The sequence below is a fragment of the Folsomia candida genome, unplaced genomic scaffold (genome assembly GCF_002217175.1).
Source record: "Folsomia candida strain VU population unplaced genomic scaffold, ASM221717v1 Fcan01_Sc003, whole genome shotgun sequence".
Classification (NCBI taxonomy): domain Eukaryota; kingdom Metazoa; phylum Arthropoda; class Collembola; order Entomobryomorpha; family Isotomidae; genus Folsomia; species Folsomia candida.
In genome coordinates, this window is record NW_019091195.1 from 284087 (window position 1) to 301792 (window position 17706).

At 38.6% G+C, this 17706-nt stretch overlaps 5 protein-coding genes across 6 annotated transcripts; 2 read left to right on the top strand and 3 right to left on the bottom strand.

The window, feature by feature from the left end:
* Positions 1-140: 140 nt before the first annotated feature.
* Positions 141-1248, top strand: LOC110845515 (uncharacterized protein YkwD). Its single transcript, XM_022091949.2, has 2 exons — positions 141-576; positions 662-1248. Exons 1-2 carry the CDS (start codon positions 355-357, stop codon positions 944-946), a joined length of 507 nt encoding a protein of 168 aa, XP_021947641.1. The 5' UTR covers positions 141-354; the 3' UTR covers positions 947-1248.
* Positions 1052-1911, bottom strand: LOC110847736. The gene is made up of 2 exons (XM_022094731.2): positions 1782-1911; positions 1052-1716 (listed from the first exon to the last, which is right to left on the bottom strand). Exons 1-2 carry the CDS (start codon positions 1794-1796, stop codon positions 1114-1116), a joined length of 618 nt encoding a protein of 205 aa, XP_021950423.1. The 5' UTR covers positions 1797-1911; the 3' UTR covers positions 1052-1113.
* Positions 1912-2207: 296 nt separating this feature from the next.
* On the bottom strand, positions 2208-6172 carry LOC110845516 (collagen alpha-1(XVIII) chain). Of its 2 annotated transcripts, none has more exons than XM_035849659.1 (10): positions 4697-6172; positions 4256-4642; positions 4107-4181; positions 3847-4042; positions 3690-3767; positions 3543-3616; positions 3381-3473; positions 3042-3311; positions 2725-2984; positions 2208-2661 (listed from the first exon to the last, which is right to left on the bottom strand). In XM_035849659.1, the coding sequence occupies exons 1-10, from the start codon at positions 4811-4813 to the stop codon at positions 2346-2348; spliced, it is 1866 nt and encodes a 621-aa protein (XP_035705552.1). In that variant the 5' UTR covers positions 4814-6172; the 3' UTR covers positions 2208-2345. The 2 variants fall into 2 exon arrangements, with proteins under 2 accessions (XP_035705552.1, XP_021947642.2); XM_022091950.2 differs by having other exon boundaries at positions 3690-3770; positions 4697-6170.
* Positions 6173-6902: 730 nt separating this feature from the next.
* On the bottom strand, positions 6903-10203 carry LOC110847591. Its single transcript, XM_022094563.2, has 3 exons — positions 8756-10203; positions 8364-8694; positions 6903-8291 (listed from the first exon to the last, which is right to left on the bottom strand). The coding sequence occupies exons 1-3, from the start codon at positions 10133-10135 to the stop codon at positions 7846-7848; spliced, it is 2157 nt and encodes a 718-aa protein (XP_021950255.2). The 5' UTR covers positions 10136-10203; the 3' UTR covers positions 6903-7845.
* A 755-nt stretch (positions 10204-10958) lies between these two features.
* On the top strand, positions 10959-12990 carry LOC118434766 (catalase-like). The gene is made up of 6 exons (XM_035848943.1): positions 10959-11007; positions 11074-11393; positions 11464-11802; positions 11896-12021; positions 12108-12560; positions 12625-12990. Exons 1-6 carry the CDS (start codon positions 10959-10961, stop codon positions 12895-12897), a joined length of 1560 nt encoding a protein of 519 aa, XP_035704836.1. The 3' UTR covers positions 12898-12990.
* Positions 12991-17706: the final 4716 nt, after the last annotated feature.

The following is a 17706-nucleotide window of genomic DNA, read 5'->3' on the forward strand; positions in this document are numbered from 1 at the left end:
GCTTCGCTCGCTAATTACGAACGATACCCCAATATGAAATAGAATCTCACTTTGCCCCAAGGTATCTCACGTTGCCCCATAAAAATTGTGGGGGTGGATGGGGGTGGGGGTGGATGAGGGTGGGGGTGGGGGTGGTTTTATAAATGCCGCATTTTTCCTGAGAAATTCAAATCCCTCTGTTTATAAGCAATACGGAAAACCAAACATTTCTGGAAACTGATGCTGCACTTCAAATTCTCCATGGTCAGGATTTTCATATAAAAAGGCACAGGTTTGTATCAAAATGTATCACTAACATTCACCCTTTGATATCAACAATTTCTAATTCCTGTAAACCTTCAAAATCACTAAAAAATGAAGCTTTTCATTTTCATCGCCATAATTGCGACTGTATCTGCAACCCCAGTGGACGAAAAAGAAGGGGGCAGCAACATCGGGGAACCTTTGTACCAAACGACCGATTACCTCTACGTCAATGACGATTTCAACTCCATCCAGCAATCCGGACTTTGTCTGGCGGAAACTAATTCTGCACGGGCAAGAAACGGCAAGGGGCCACTCGCTTGGGATGGCAGGGTAAAAAACCTATTTATGCTTTCAATTAAATTGTCATACATAATTATGTATCCACATAAATATTCTGTTCAATGTATGTACACAGTTGGAATCAGCGGCTCGAAACCACAACAATGTGATGGTGGCACAGAATTGTTTTAGTCATCAATGTCCTGGAGAGCCAAATTTGGGAACCAGGGTCAGCCAAGTCGGGTATACTTGGACCAGTCTTGGGGAAAATATTGCCAGCGGTTATCCAGATTGCAATGCCGTGGTGAATGGTTGGATGAACTCGGCCGGTCACAGAGAAAACATTCTGAGAGATTATTTGCAAGTCGGGTGTCACAGGGCTAATCAGTACTGGACTTGCGTTTATGGCCGAGGGCGTTAATTGATGAGAAATTGATTTGATGGGCCGACTTGTACAATGAACTGTTACATAATTACTAATTCGATCATTTCTGTTTAATAAAGTTAGTAGGAGATTAATCTAAAATATGTATTATGCATTTTTGAATGATTTATTGGCACAATTACTATTCACATTTTGATGACGAACTACCAGAATGGATGTGGATTTGGAGAGTTTGGAGGAATGTCGGTAGAATTTTGCATGGCATCCCAATGCTCGGCAATTTTACCGTCGCATCCAATCCTAAAAAAGTCTCCTGTTGCATAAATAGTTCCCAAAAAGTCGAGACGAACTCTTAATGCAACGAGATCTTTCTCGGCCAGGACCAACTTGAAATCGACCTTGGTCTTGGGGGAGCCGGCTAATGGGCCGTCCACCAAGGCTCGGATTCCGTCAATTCCATCGGACTCGTTGGGGTTGTGCTCGATAAAGTTGACGTTCAAATATTTCTCCAAATTAGCCGAGTTGTGATCTCCAAAGACTTGTTGGTAGAAGTCGAGGACGAGTTTCTTGTTGGCAGCGGTGTCAGTGTTGCGACAGTTCGGGTTTGGAGGTGGTTGAAAGGGACATGGAGAATTTGGGGGTGGTGGTGGTCTCATTCCACCCATTGGGGGAGGTGGGTAAGAACCTGGTGGTGGTGGCCCCATGGGACCACCCATTGGACCACCCATGGGACCACCCATTGGACCTCCCATTGGACCAGCACCAAATGCCACCACTGATCCGATCAGTAGAATGAAAATTGCTTTCTAGAAAAAATATTGCAAATTTTAAGGGAACTTCAGAAATATGAAGTAATTTCCAATTTGCTTACCACACTCATTGCCATGATGCTGCTATTGATAAGAGTTTGTCAAATTATGGGTTGGAAGTGATTTTAATACCCGTTGAACCTTCATTTATATGGAAAATATCCTTAAGCCATGTATCACGTATGATATGAATGGCACATGCATTTATCAATTGCTAACAAAACCTATTCTATTTACTTTAAAGACAATTATGCCAGACGTATATTCTTTCAGCAAACTTGATCCGGGTAGAAATCTGCTTTAGTTAACAATGCATTGTGTCATTTTTCTTATTTATTTTACAATTATTTTACCAGATGATTAAATTAAATACTGAAAATGATGTCATGGCTGTCGGATTATCAGATCATGCCTTTTTTGCACAACTTTGCAAATTATCTTTCCCGGATGCAATCCGTAATTCAATCAGGAGTGACAAGGTACTTTTAGGATATTTTTTGTTTGTATTTTTAGATCATAATTTTCCATACTGTCAAAATTAACTGAACTGAATACAGATATATCTCTTTCATTTTGATTTAAAGCTGAACACAAAATACTTAATTACCCCTATTAATTACCACATTTTAAGCATCATAACTTTTAAGAATTGCTAAATACTTGTCAAAACTAAGTCGGTTTCTCGACCCACTGTTGCGATGTCTCACGTGTATTTGATTCATGTGAAGAAATTCGACACAGAGAAGGACATGTTTTTTGTCACAGGGAGATGCCGACTTTAATTCGCTCATTGTGGGATGAAGGTACTGGTCACTTTTATTGGGAAGAGCGTCATCAATTAGCGACACGAAACCTGTCTCGTGTAAACTGTCAGTCCAGCCTCGACAATTTTGCTTTTTTGGTCCAGTAGTTGATTTTTGGGAAGGAGTGACCCATGTGAATCTAAAATTAGAGGAAGAGTAGTCAATCAGACTGGTGAAGATTTTAAATGGTCGAGTGTGTTACCGTTTAGTTCGATCAACTTCTTTTCCATTAAATGAGTAAAGTTTTGAATTATCGGATAAACTCTCATTTTTCAAATTAACAAAAACAGGACTATCTTCATCCTTAAAAAGTATTGACGATTCGGGAAGAAGATGCATCACTCGAAAAATCCCATGCAAATGAGTCTTCATCGCTTGTCGTTGACATTGATAGTTGACTTGATTGAATCCTCCCATATCTCCGGAAAGAGGGGAATTTAAGGCGATAATTCGAGATTGTTTCTGTAAATTAAGCCAGAATTAATTTTTTGATGGACAATGATGATCTTATTTATTTACCAGTGGTACGCTTTTGTCCACAAGACTATTTCTGGATTCGTTTAAGCCTTGATTTTGTGTCATTCTTCTGGTGTGAGCTTTAGTTGGAAGGGACGCAGTGGTTTCAGATTTACGAATTGCTTCGGTGGGTGGGCGTTGATGCCAGGCTAAACGAGATGGAGATTGCGATGGGAGACGTGGCGGAGTTGGTTTGGCAATTGGTTTTTCAATTGTTGGTGGTACTTTGTAGTTGGGAGATGTTAATATTACTCGGTGAACTCGACTGCCCATCTATTACGTAAAAAAAGTAAGAAATTTTGAAGTAGAATATTTAGTAAAAACACAATTTGTGCAAATTACTGTGAAAGATTTCCATCCACTTTTCACTCTCCCATAGAATAATTCCTCTTCCTCTACGAACGCGACTGTGCCAATGAAACTGTGTGCTTGCATCTGGAAATTTATAGTGTTTAATTGATAGATTCTAATTATTTTGGGGATAACTAGGAGTGTTCGTGTAACCTGTAACATTGCCATCCTCGTTGGAAAAACCAATGCTCCTGGCACAATTTTGTACAACTGGTCTGAAGGAATACCTGATAAGGTAGAATTTGATAATCGAGTATTGACGGTAATTTACTAATTTACTAGATATGTAAGCTGACTGACTTGGCCTTTGAACCGAAGGCGGAGGTTCGAAGGCTGGATTCCTCCATTTATTAGGATTTGGTGCTCCCTCAGAGCAGTCTTCTGCATAAATATTCATAAAAATTAAGCAAGTTTTCATTAAATATGGGTATAATTTATAAAGTATTCGTGGTCGTACTGGGATTGCAGAAGCCTGGTGGTCCCCTCGGACCTGGCAAGCCTTGTTCCCCTCTGCTACCACCACCACTCCCACTCTGCATGGAATGATGCGGCATGACTGGAATGGCCGGCTCTCCTTTTTGTCCTTGGATGGATAGGCCAGGAATTCCATTCATTCCTCTTTCACCCCGGTCACCTTTGGTCCCTTTCAAAATCTGGACATGGGTTTATAGTTAAATTTGCAACTTGCAACGATAAAAGCCATTAAACTTGACCTACATTGGCATGAAGAACAGCGTCAATGATTTCTTCAATGTCTGGACAATTACAAATCTGTGCGGGTGGTGGTGGTGGCTATTTATTAAGTAGAAAAAAAAATATTTCTAAGAAACATGCAGCTCATATTTTATTGTTCTTAATTTCAGTACCATAAATACGTCTTCCTTCCTTGATTTCGGGGGTGGTGTTTCAGTAGTGGTTGAAAATATGGATTGTTTTTCCGAAGGCGTTTTTCCATTACTGTTTTGTGGATGATGATCCATCGGTCTGATTGTAATTTGATGCTTTCCATCCCCACTCCATGTTATGTTGGGGTCAACAATGGTCATCTTTGAGGTTGGCGTGTCATCGTCAAATCTGAGCTCGAGACTTAACTCGGACACTTCGTGAGACTCGTCGCTGCTTCCTTCTTCCCTCGGAGGCAGGGTCATTTCCAGGTCGATCCATGGCAAAAGTTTCATGTGATTCTCATCACCATTTTGTGAATTGGTGTCGGAATTTAGATCTCTTTGTTCACGAGGAATTGGCAGTGGAGCCTGTAATTAAATAACATTTCCTTACATGCACATGTCACAAATCGTGATTCGAACCTTTTTAGGAGTAACAGCGTTGCTAGATTGGGAGGGTTTGTTGTCTTGTTTGTATTCTCCAATGGTGACCCCCACCAGGGCGAATAATACCACTTCTGTCACTCCGCACAGCTTCATCGTTTGGTGTCAGAATTAATTAACACGGTTTCATAACATGTTCCACTCACAAAGAGGTCTCAATTAATGGTACAACACCTACGGTTTTTTACTTAGTTGCACATCACTGCTCCTATTTTGTACTTGAAAGCACGTCTGTCACTAAACGAAACAACGGTTGAAACCTTTTGTCTTCAAATTATGAAGACGTTGCAAAGTCGAGACAAACCTGAGACAAGTTCTTAAAAGCACGATAGTGATTCTGCACTTTTACCTATTTCCACATATATGTAAATCTGTATACGGTAAGATAATGGCATCTGGTTTTGCAACAGTGGTGCTAATGCTGTCAAGTTAACCAACTCCTTGAAACGTAATGATGCCCTCGAACTGGTGTTATTTACTTGGGGGTTCTGGAAATTGTACGGAAAATAAATCGAAACTGAACTGAACAGTTTTCAACTTCATTTATCTTGTAGCACTTAAAACTAAACTGACACGTTATGCATGTCGTATTTGCTAGAAGGCGTCCATAGTGCCAATAAAATATGAAACTAGGTACATACTCCTCTTGTTCACTGTTAAAAACTGTTATGCAAAAATATGTTTTGACTATAACCTATAATTTAGAAGAATGAGTGCTTTTATTTTTGCCATAAAATCCAATCTGTGCGAAAGTGGAGATCTCAAGGTGCCTCTAACCGGTGCGTATACTTGTAAATACCTACAACGCGTTAACTCGTGATGATGGAAAGATGAGACCATATCTTCTGAAACAACCACTTCTGACCAGAGATCAAAAAATACGCACAAGAAGAAGAAGCAGAGTGATGAGACTGACTGACTGACTGGCAGTTGGCAGGTTTGAGACTTGAGACGATGAGATTTTTTAGTCGGCCAGAGTGTGAATGAAACCAAGATCAACTAACCACCAGCAACGAACCATCTCTTGAAAGAATTGCGTGATGTACTTCACAACGTGTTTAATTACTATAGTCGTCAATCACAGGATTTGACCACGGGCGGAAACTGGAGTAATTTAATGATGCCCGTCTCGTCTGTGCAGTAAATAATTATACAGCACTGATGGACATATGTAGGTATTATGCACATGAGAAAGTAAAGCTGGAGAGAATTGGTTAGCAAATTATTCAACATTGCTCTGAAGTGGAGATGGATAATTTCAGGTTACTTACTGTTCCACGGTGACGACTATCTACTAACATGAAAGTGATAATTAGTACCTAATTAAATCTGGACAATGACATTATGTACACAATAAGTGTGTACATAAAGCCGAATTGGTTCAGTTCAGCATCAATATAAACATATCACAACTTTTAAGATTATTCTTTGTGCAACATCTGCAATCCGGTTGTCCGGCGAGCCAGAAGGATTTCGCACCTTCTCGCCAAATATTTTCCAATCTGGTTTTCATTTCGGTTGGTGGTGGTGGCATGATGATTTCGAATCAAAAACATGTCTAATAAATTAATATTAAAATGTACAAATTTTTATGCAAAACTTGATTATTCTGCACAACCACTTACGATATACATACATATATAATTCTGGACTGTAATCCATTTCGAGCTAATGACATGGGTACCTGTAATCCTACAAAAATTGGGTTCTGGTCTACTGAATTGCAAACATGCTCACTGCCCTTTCATATAAATAAAAAGAATCTAGTTTAATGTGCTCTCAGTTTCAGCCAGGATTAAATAACTTGTCGATGATTAACGTCACGACTAATTTTTAGCGGATCAAATTCCACCTTTGTGTTCATCTCCGCAAATTATTTTCATTTGCGGGAATGTTTTTTTATTGCTGGCAGGTTTTAAACAAAAAAGAGATTGCAAGTCACGTCGCTCTGTGCAGCAGGAGTCCGAGAATTATATGTTCTTTATTTGAGCAAAAAAACGACTACTTTATTACTCTTGGCATTTGTGTAATAATGAAATTGCTCATTGCTTCCATGCGAATTGTGCTCGTAGGGGTTTTGATTTTGTTGGTATGTTTTTGGTTGCTAAAAGCTCACGACAAATTTATACGTTAAAAAGAAGACTCGCGTCCCATGAAATGAAACTTTTTTTCTCCTTATCTTTCATCCGTGCGAATAATTTATTACAAACTGGAAACCTTTCACCTTTTCATCGACTCAAATGATGACAGAGACTTGAGTTTATATTAGTTAATTTATTACCAGAATAAAAACATTGCATATATACGTAAATGCAGACAGATTATGTTATTATTATGTTGTGATGGGATCATCTGCCGCTGGTTGCGGAATGAATGTGTTTTAATGGACAAAGAAAAAAACCCAATCATGCATTCAGTCAAATGGTCCAATGCGTGTTTGAATGACGATGAGTTGAGTTAATTAAATGCAAACATCTTTGCGTAGAATGTAAATATGTGGCCTAATTTACGGGGTTTCAGTTACACTAAAAAACCTAAAGCGCAGCACTCATGTAACTCAATCAGTAACAGACTTGCTAAATTCTGGTGCGGCGAACCACCACACCTAAGTTAAGTAAGTGAGCGCACCGGTTCGCCGAGCCAGAAACTAGCAAGTCTGATCAGTAATATATGCAATGTCTTCTGAGTTTTTAAATTTCTGACCCACGGAATATTTTGACCACTATTTGACTAAAAGGTAATCTTAATTTGCATATAAAATGTCCTGTATGCTTAATATGCAAAATTTCAGTTTTTTCTTGGTAAAGTAAAAAGTACGCAATTATGAGCAATGGATATCAGTCTAATTTCAGATCGATAGGGTAAGCTTAACTAAAAGTCGGACAAATGTGAGGACAGATGAACACGAGTACATAAGCTACAAAATTTAATGTATTATTAACGCTTATGAAAGTCTGATGCAATTATTTTTATGTAAGCACTAATCCTTGTGCGGTCAAATTGCATAATCCCTTTTCTACAACGTTAATATATGTATCATAATTTTTATCCCATAAAAGTCATATGGTACAAACAATCACCTCGCATAACACATTTTCCCATAAATTATGAAATTTCTGGTTAATGAACTACTCAACTTCTTTGAAATTGGGGAACCTGGTCCTCAAAACGACATCGTCATCAAATTGTAACTCATCCCCGTTAATTAACAAATTTCCAGATTTGAACACATCATTATCCAATCTCACAATTTTCTCCATGTATTTACACAATAAGGAGTCAGTAGGATCTACAGATTTTTCGTCCTTCTTCCCTTTTGATTCCTGTTGATAGGCAAATCCAACCAAGTGATGCAAAGCATTGATCGCATGGGGGATATCTCCTAGAGCCATGTGCAAATCGTGCATGGGTTCCATCATTGCAATGGCTTCATCATTTTTTCCCAAATGTGACAATAACTGGCAATACTTGGAAACTAGGGTGTAATGATTGGGGGGAAGTGACGACACGCCTTCGCTAAAGTCGGAACCATTGATGACGTGTAAAAGCTTGCCTTCAGCTTGATCATATTTTCCTGTGTTTTATACAAAATTGCTGATGTTATGCAGGAATTCGTTTATTAGAAAACATATAAGTATGTAGTTACCCAGTCTGGTTAGCAGGTTAATAATAACAGAGAATAGGAACATGGTAATAGTGTCGTAAAGTGGGTCCATGTTTTTAATGTTGACCACAGCCGTGTACATTTCCTCTGCTTGGACTAAGACTTTTTGTACCTGATCCAAGTCATTGGCAGATGAAGGATCATCTTTATCACCCAATCCACTATATTGCATTTCCCAGTGAGCAACTTGGATTTGGAGTCGGAGAGGATCAAGCAAATCTAAATCTTGGAAAATTGGCGAACTCACGAGATTTTGAAATAGTAAAACACATTCGTTTTCGTCATCCGTGCTCATTGCGAGATTTAATTTCATCTGTATTAGGAGAATTATGTATTAAATATTTATTTATATTAAATGTACGATAATAACTGACCTTCATTAAATCTACATTATCATCTTCACCACATTTCGAAATAAGTTTGCGGTACCAAAAAATTGCATCTCCAGTCTTCATATCCTCATATTTATTAAGCATCTCGATCGCCGTCCACCACAACTCGGTGTCCTCAACTGGATTCAAATGTCTCTCAACTTGTGAAATGACTTCGATCAAAAACTGCCACTCTCTTCTTTTCAAGATTTTGAGATTTGTGTCCAACTCATCCATTTCTGAATTTAAAACTTGATCAAGTATTTCCACCATGGATTGAATTTCATTTCGCTTATTTTGAGAGAAATCAGTCGAAATTTTATGGGCTGGGTTATGTTCCAAAATGGTCCTTAAAACTTGGTCAGCATTCGGTCTCAAGTCCACATCCCAATCAATCATTTTCATTATAAGTTCCTCTTCCTGGGGGAATTTTTCTTTTAATTCTACAGGAATATTTTTACGCTTACTTGGATGAACCATTGCCCTTCCTACCACATTCCGCAATTCTACAGCGTCTTTAAATCGGAGGAGTAAACAAATCCAAATTAGTCCAAGAGAGTAAATATCGTTTTTATGCGTTGCCCCAGTTACGGTCTCTCCATGTTCCATTTTTAGGAAACCAAGTTTTGCTAGAAGAGGACACATAAAACGTGGTCTTGACTCCACATACTCTTTCAGTGCGGATTCGTCGACTTTGCCCGAATTCTCATTCGTTCTAATAATCCTTTTAGCATGATGATTGATAAGTCCGAAGTCAGCCAGTTTTGCAATTACTTCGCCGTTGTAATTCGATCTTGTAATGAGAACGTTGTTTAGTTTGAGGTCACCATGCACCATTTTTTTGGTTTGAAGGTAAATCAAAGCATTGACCAATTGAGCAAATGTGATTCTTCTCTCCAGTTCTTCAGGATTTCTGTTTATGATCCAATCTTCCATTGTCGTCTCGCAGAATTCGAGTTGTAAAATGAGAACGGTTGGAAGGTGATGCATCGTGGTCCTTCCTTTCACTTCCAGTGCTGATGACCGGTTAGGATTGTCACAGCTGTCGTCTTGTTGAGAAATGTAGTCAAGTAGATCTGTATCCTCCTCCACCCACGCATTGTAGCACTGGACGATGTTGGGGTGACAGGTTGACGACATGGCGACGACTTCGCCAAGGAGGCCGTAAGGAATTAATTTGAGGGCAAATGTAGTTTCTAACGTTGGTTCGTTGGGTAACTTTGGTATGGGGAATTTTGCAACGTGAAAAATTGGGTGAGCCGATGACCTGTTTTCTATTGTACCCTTAAGCACTGCACCGTATGATCCTTCACCGAGTGGGGGGTAGCTGACTTTGAAATTAGCGTGTAGGGTGGAAGTGGCTGTAGCTGTAGCTGTAGCCATGGTTAATATTTTAATGTAGACGTTTAGTGGAACAGATGTGATGCATATGTAAAAGCAGAATGCATATGTATAAGCTGACTGATTAACTGGTGTGAATAAGGAACTTATGTAATCTCACCAAATAGTGTGTTTAATGATTGGCCAAGTTCCATGTATGCAAAGTAATGGCCAAGGTCATCTCCTTATCCTATACATAACTGAATATGTTGGTCCAAAGCATCTTATTTCATGAAAATCAGCGAGTGGCTTGGTTGCACATCGATTTTCTAGAATAAATATGTACTCATGAATTTAGTTAAATTAAAGGGATTAAATGTCAGGAGTAAAATATTTATGGGTAGAACACGAAAGGTCAGCGACATGTATTGGAGCTCGCACTAGACAGATGTGCTTATGCATTAATTATTTCGAAAATGATTAAGCAATTATAGGATTATTTTGAAAAATATTGGCATTCAAGAGTCCTGCAGATTCTGTGTTACAAAGATTTATGTTGTTGTCAGTTTGTTGAAATTGGTTGCTGATTTATTGTTCAATGGTTTTCAAGTCGTTTCATTTGTACTTTTAGCGGATGTCTGTAGTTGTAATGGTAAACATACTTTGTAATTAAGAATGAAAATGTTTATGCTGATTAATTCATCAATAAGAGTCACATAATAGTTTATACATTTGAAATCGCTATTAAATTAAAACAATAAGAGTTCTTAATTGTATAACGATTCTGGCCGGACCTTGAAACCGAAATAAATAAAAATAAAAAGTCAGTCAACTTTTGAAACTTGTACATACTTCGTTCTTAATGTCGCTGCAGCGAGTATCGATAATGAATATTTGTGCATTAGTCATACATTTATTTGTTGCCCAATGTCTTGGTAAGATACACAAGGAAATTAACATATTATATGACTCCAGTAATTTGTCATCTTCTGTATTTGTAGGTTCCCAATCCAATTCTCCATCCGTAAACCATTTAACTAACTGGGCATCCACTCACCCAAATGACACGACAACATTTGCCACAACGGCCAATGGAATCTTGTACCCTTCACTATCAGCTAGTCAAGCAATCGGCATCAATGGTCATATTCTCCTACAGGACATGTTCCTCTTGGAGAAAACACAATCATTTAATCGTGAGCGAATTCCAGAAAGAGTTGTCCACGCGAAGGGGGCTGGAGCATTTGGATTCTTTCAAGTCAATCAAAACATTGCGCATATTACGAAAGCCAAATTTTTACAACCGGATCAGAAGACGAGAGTATGCATGCCAATAAAAGAATGAAATTGTCTAAAATTGAGTAAACCTTTGTCAAATTGCAAAAATACAGGTTGCAGTACGATTCTCCACGGTGGGAGGAGAATTAGGATCGAGTGACACTTGGGTAGATCCGAAAGGATTTGCTGTGAAATTTTATACAACGGAAGGGATCCATGACCTAGTGGGGAATAACATTCAAGTTTTTCCAATCCGAGACCCCATGTTATTCAGCGACATTAATCGCTCTCGTAAACGAAATGCTCAAACCCATTTAAGAGATCCGACGGAATGGTGGGATTTCGTTACCCTCCGTCCCGAGACAACTCTTCATACTTTGCATCTATTTTCCGACATGGGAACGCCACGTTCATTCCGTGGAATGGACGGGGCAGGAGTTCATACGTTCAAGGTAAAAAGTTTAGCACTTAATAAATAAATAATACAAAGAATGCGCTATTTTAAGATGAAAATCAAAATACAACACTATTTTGCTTCTCTATAGATGGTGAACTCATCTGAATCCCCAGTTTATGTCAAGTTTCATTGGAAAACGAAACAGAAAAAGGGGTACTTTACACCTCAAGAGTCAGCAAATATGGCAGGAATAAATGCCGACGTGTTACTGCAGGTACAGATTAACTTCAAAATAAATGCACAATCCGAATTTATCCAAAATTACTTAAATATAACACTGTTAACTGTTTTACATACTAGGATTTATATGACGCCATTGAACTTAAAGAGTATCCATCTTGGGACCTTTTCATACAAGTCATGACATTTGACCAGGCCAAGAAACATCCGCAGAATCCGTTTGACATCACGACATTTTGGCGACCGGAAGAATACCCACTCATTCCCGTGGGAACCATGACGCTAAATGAGAACCCCAAAGATTACTTTTCTCAAGTGGAACAACTTGCTTTCAGCCCTTCTCGAATGGTGCCTGGAATAGAACCATCACCTGATAGGATGCTACATTCACGAATATTTTCCTACCCGGATGCTCAAATGTACAGATTGGGGGTAAATTCTCACCAAATTCCGGTCAACAAATGTCCCTTCGCGATTACAGGGACATACCAAAGGGACGGTGCGATGAATGTTGGCTCAAATGGGGACGGTGGTCCGAATTATTATCCAAATAGTTTTCATGGGGTTCGACAGGTTTGTACATAAATATCTAGTGTTTTGAAACTAATTTGTAACTAAAATACCTCGTATTTGACAGGCCATTGGAGTAAACACCAAATTCTCCGTTAGTGGTGACGTTGACCGGGTTGATACAGGGAACGAAGACAATTTTTCAATGGCCGTTAAATACTTGAAGTTGGACGTGGATACAGAAGAGAGGAAACGTATTTATGACAATATTGCTGATTTTCTGGGCAAGGCGGATAAAAGCGTGCAAGACAGATTTCTCACCAATAATGCGTATCCAGTAAGTCAAGAGTTCGGCGATGGGATGAAAGATGCTTTGGAGAGGAGGAGGAAGATGAAGTAATAATGTCGCAGTGAAAGACCTACAGCGTGAAGAATAATTCTAATTTTGTATTTAATTTATATGAAGTATATTCATAGTATGCAATAAACTTTTAATTTTAATATCACTGGATAATTAAATAAGATAAGTATAAGTGGACTAGATACATAAATAGTTAATTTTAGAAAGGATATTTTGTTTTATTTTAGTGGGACATGGAACAATTAGTCCTTTTTGGGTTGATTGAATTCTCAATTCTCAACTTATTATGCATAATATCAATTTTGCAAACTTTGACCAATTATCTGATACGTAAGAGCACGGAAAGTGGAGAGTTATGGTTTTTGTGCGACTCTTAATTTTTGCTAAGGTTCTAAGGTAAGTAAGTAGACTTTGCAGTTCTTTATTGTTTCTTTACTTTTACTCTGTTGCGTAAGTGGAGAAAAGTTTCCAATTGCCCCCTTTTTACTTTTTATCAGAGAAAACTTTTAAATCAAAAAGTTGCCTCAATGATTACCTGTGCTTAATAATCAATAGATATAATGGTCCGTTATTAACAGAGTAGAAAGATCAAAATGAATTGAAGAAGTTCATTAGGCCATACACTGTAATGGAGGAAAATTTATTACAAAAGCGCTAATTTAGTATCAAAAATAGGCGCATATGTAGATATGAATTACAGGAATTAATTAAATTAAGATGCTACATAATTGTTATGTTCAAAATGTACAAAAAATAGAATTCGACATCGGTAATGTCACATCTGCGGGGTTTTAAATATTTGAAGTATAAGGATCTCACCCGTAAATGTGTATGCGTCTTCCACACACCATAAAAATTAAATAGATTCGACTTTGTCCTCAGCTGCAAAAGTTCAGAGAGCTTAACTCGTTCGTATCAGAGGCAAGAGGTTCAATCCGATTATTCAAATAATTTATACAGAAGATGAGAGGAAAACCAAGCTGTTACAATGTACTATACATACATAGGTACGTTCCATTGTGCGGGGGACATTGTGATTGCGAAGTAGAAAAAGCAGATGCTACTTTCCAGCAAATACCAGTCATATTTTGCCTTGCAAATTGAAAACTTCCCCAAAATTCATGGAGCAAACGTGTCCCTTTCCTTGAAAAGGTCAGTTATACACTGTTCCTTACAAATGAGAAATGCATCTGAATGTCTCCTAGCGAAATTGTAGGTAGGACTCCACTCCAGGATCTGAATTCTTCAGTTGGGAATCATAACCACAAGCAAATTGAGATTATAGAGTGAAAAGTCGTCGTTTGCAATTGCATACACGACTCTTCTTGTGGGTTAATCCAAGTGATTTAAAAATTATTTTTCTTCATTGAGACAGATTTGAGCCTCATATAGGAGAATATTAGTATGTAAAAATTCAATGTTTTTTAGTGAACAATAATTGTGTTAATTCTTATACATAAAATAATAAATATTTAATTTACTCACTTATTGTACTTATTTCCTCGATTACGAAACGACAAACAATCAAGTTTACATTACTACATGAGTACTAAAAATTAGTTCAACTCCTCTCGGTCGATTCGGTGAAAGCTGATAAAGTTTAAATCAAGTGTAGTCGTCCTGATCAGCACGTCCGACTTGTGCTCATCTCCTCGTCCAGCTGGAGAAAGTTGTACAGTGGCATCAAGATAACCTTACCCCGCCGAATCTCAAGGCCATTCGCGCACAACGACAGGCTCGATCCCGCCCAAATCGCCTAAAAATCAGGGTCTCGTTTTTTTTTTTCACTCTAGTGACCTTAATATTTGACCTTTTGAGGTCAAACTTGGCACACACATTGCCAATCATATTCCCCAGGGTGGTTTTCAAGGATTTTGACCTAGGTCACTTCAGTGACCTTCCAGAAATCACCAAACTTGTTGCATGCTATTTGGTTTTTACACTCTAGTGACCGTAATAGTTGACCTTTTGAGGTCAAACTTGGCACACACACTCACAACCATATTCCCCAGGGTGGTTTTCAAGGATTTTGAGCTAGGTCACTTCAGTGACCCCACAGAGGTCATTCACGTTTTACGACCTCTGTGGGGTCACTGTAGTGACCTAGCTCAAGATCCTTGAAAAAACCCTGGGGAATATGGTTGCGAGTCCGTGTCCCGTGTACGGTCACTAGAGTGCCAAAACCAAATATTACGCAAAAAGTTTGGTGATTTCTGGAAGGTCACTTAGGTGACCTAGGTCAAGATCGTTGAAATCCACCCTTGGGAATGTGCTTGGCAATATGTGTGCCAAATATGACCTCAAAAGGTCAAAAAGTACGGTCACTAGAGTGTAAAAACCAAATATTATGCAAAAAGTTTGATGATTTCTGGAGGGTCACGCAAGTGACGTAGGCCAATATCCGTGAAAATCACCCTGGGGAATGTGCTTGGCAATATGTGTGCCAAGTATGACCTCAAAAGGTCAAAAAGTGCGGTCACTACAGCGTAAAAACCAAATATTCTGCAAAACGTTTGGTAATTTCTGGAGGGTCACGTAGATGACCTAGGTCAAAATCCTTGAAAACCACCCTGGGGAATATGGTTGGCAATGTGTGTGCCAAGTTTGACCTCAAAAGGTCAACTATTACGGTCACTAGAGTGAAAAAAAAAAACCGAGACCCTGATTTTTAGGCGATTTGGGCGGGATCGAGCCTGTCGTTGTGCGCGAATGGCCTTGAGATTCGGCGGGGTAAGGTTATCTTGATGCCACTGTATAAAGCGATGTGGCCTTTTGGCAGCCTGGACACAAAATGTATATTCTGTAATGTGATGGGGCGGTGAAATCTCGAATACGTGGAGGATCGAGTGAGAATAAGCGAGGAGGGGAGATTAATCTCCGGAAGAAAATTGCTGACTCGCAATCATCGCGCATACCTTGATCCGGCCTCTTCTTTAAGGAAAAAGAGATCTTTGATGAGAAGGGAGAATAACCACGGACGAAGATGGCCCACTTACTTCAATGACTTTCGCTGTAAAGTTGTAGGTGCATATCAGCCCTAAAATCCAACAAGAAGATGAGAATGTGTGCATCAATCACATTCATCTAGCTAAAGTCTCTGCAAACCTCTGCTAGCTAACAATTCGAGAACGCTAGTTCTATGATTAGTGGAGGAAACTGGTTCAGTGGAAACTTATGTATCCCTTTGTCAGGTAATAAGTAACAAAGACCTGGACTCAGATATGGCGATCTCCACCCATCTTCTTCAACGTGGAACTCGGTGGAACGATAACTGGAAAAGTTGTCGGAAGGGTCGAAGCATGATTCTAGAGCGGAGCGGATAGATCTTCTGCCCTGTGAACCTGGACCACTGAATAAGAAGCGAATAAATTAATGAGATTGATAAAAGTAGTTTTTAGTGGAGGGGTGGTTTCTAAGATAAGCGACTACTCGTTGACTTTGTAAATTGATGAGCCGGGTTAGAGTTGATTATAGCGAAAATTGCAATTTAGGAGTTGTAATCGTCGTAAATTGCCTTGTTTTCACTAAAACCTCCAAATTACAAAGATGTTGCATGGAAGCTATCTGCGAAGATGAGAAAATAGAGAGTACCCTGAATTAGGATTACGAAAATGCTAATTAGTGCCGAAGGAGCGAAATCCTGGCGACAATTAGGGGCAGACATTAACACAATGATCGTAATTAAGTAAGGCAGAGGAATGTGCACAACTGTATCTATGAGTACCTTTGAACTGCTTAATTTGAAAATTTAAATATCACTAAACTACTTCATTTCATACTAGCACATAGATAATCACGAAAGCTGAGTATTGAATTTGACAACGGATTTATGTGAGAGAAACTGATGCATAAAGTTCTATATTTTCAATGATCTGATTAAAAAAAATAAGTATGACAAAATTACAGATTAAGTCTTTAAAGTTGGAAATATAGTAGCGTCATTAAAAAATGATTGCTAAACAATACTATGGTTTGCAAATTTTCTATTCTTGTAATATTTTTCACATATGAAAAATTAACTATCTAGTATGAAGATAGCTATGTTTGTAAGTTGGTATTCATGATGGCGTATGTTCATATTTAATTCTATAGTTGGGTCGTAAGTAAAGTATCCATTCAAATGTAAGAATTTCCGTATACATGAGTTAGTTGGTTCTAGGGAGGATCATTTCTTGTCTTGTGGGACTAATTCGCAATTTGTGTAGTCATTCAAGTGGTAAACGATCTTCTCGGATTCGGGTCACGATTTCAAGCTAATTCTCAAATTCAATGGAAATATATACCCTGTATAAGTCAGAGAGAGAGTTATGCTTTACACTATCAAAGTCTCAAGTAAATTACTGCCCAGAATTTCATATCTCTTTCCAAATAAATGGAACATTTGCATTAATTTCAAGTTTAGCAAATTAGAGCGGTACATAAATATTTTGCCAGTTTTAATTAATTTGACTGTTACATCGGAAACACATGCATATAAACAACGTGCAATAATATCCCTTAGGATCACAATAAAGTAAATTCGTAGCAGCAGATTCAGTGCATGTGTCACAACCAATTCGGTGCACTAATTCAGACAAGGTGAAAGTGACAGGTCTGTCTCTCTGCAGACAGGCTGCATCCCACAAACACTAATTTACAATACAAGTCAGCCTACATTCAAGTCACGTTGCAAACCTAAACCAAGGTGAACGTGGAGGATGTTGAAGCCTCAAGGAAAACCTATCATAGATTGAGCGAGACACGGAAATTGCTATTCTGATTTTGATTTAGCCTGCCTCCGACCTTACGGCAGGGTTTTTCACCGGATAAGAAAAGCCATGGAACTTTAAGAATACATTCGGACACCCA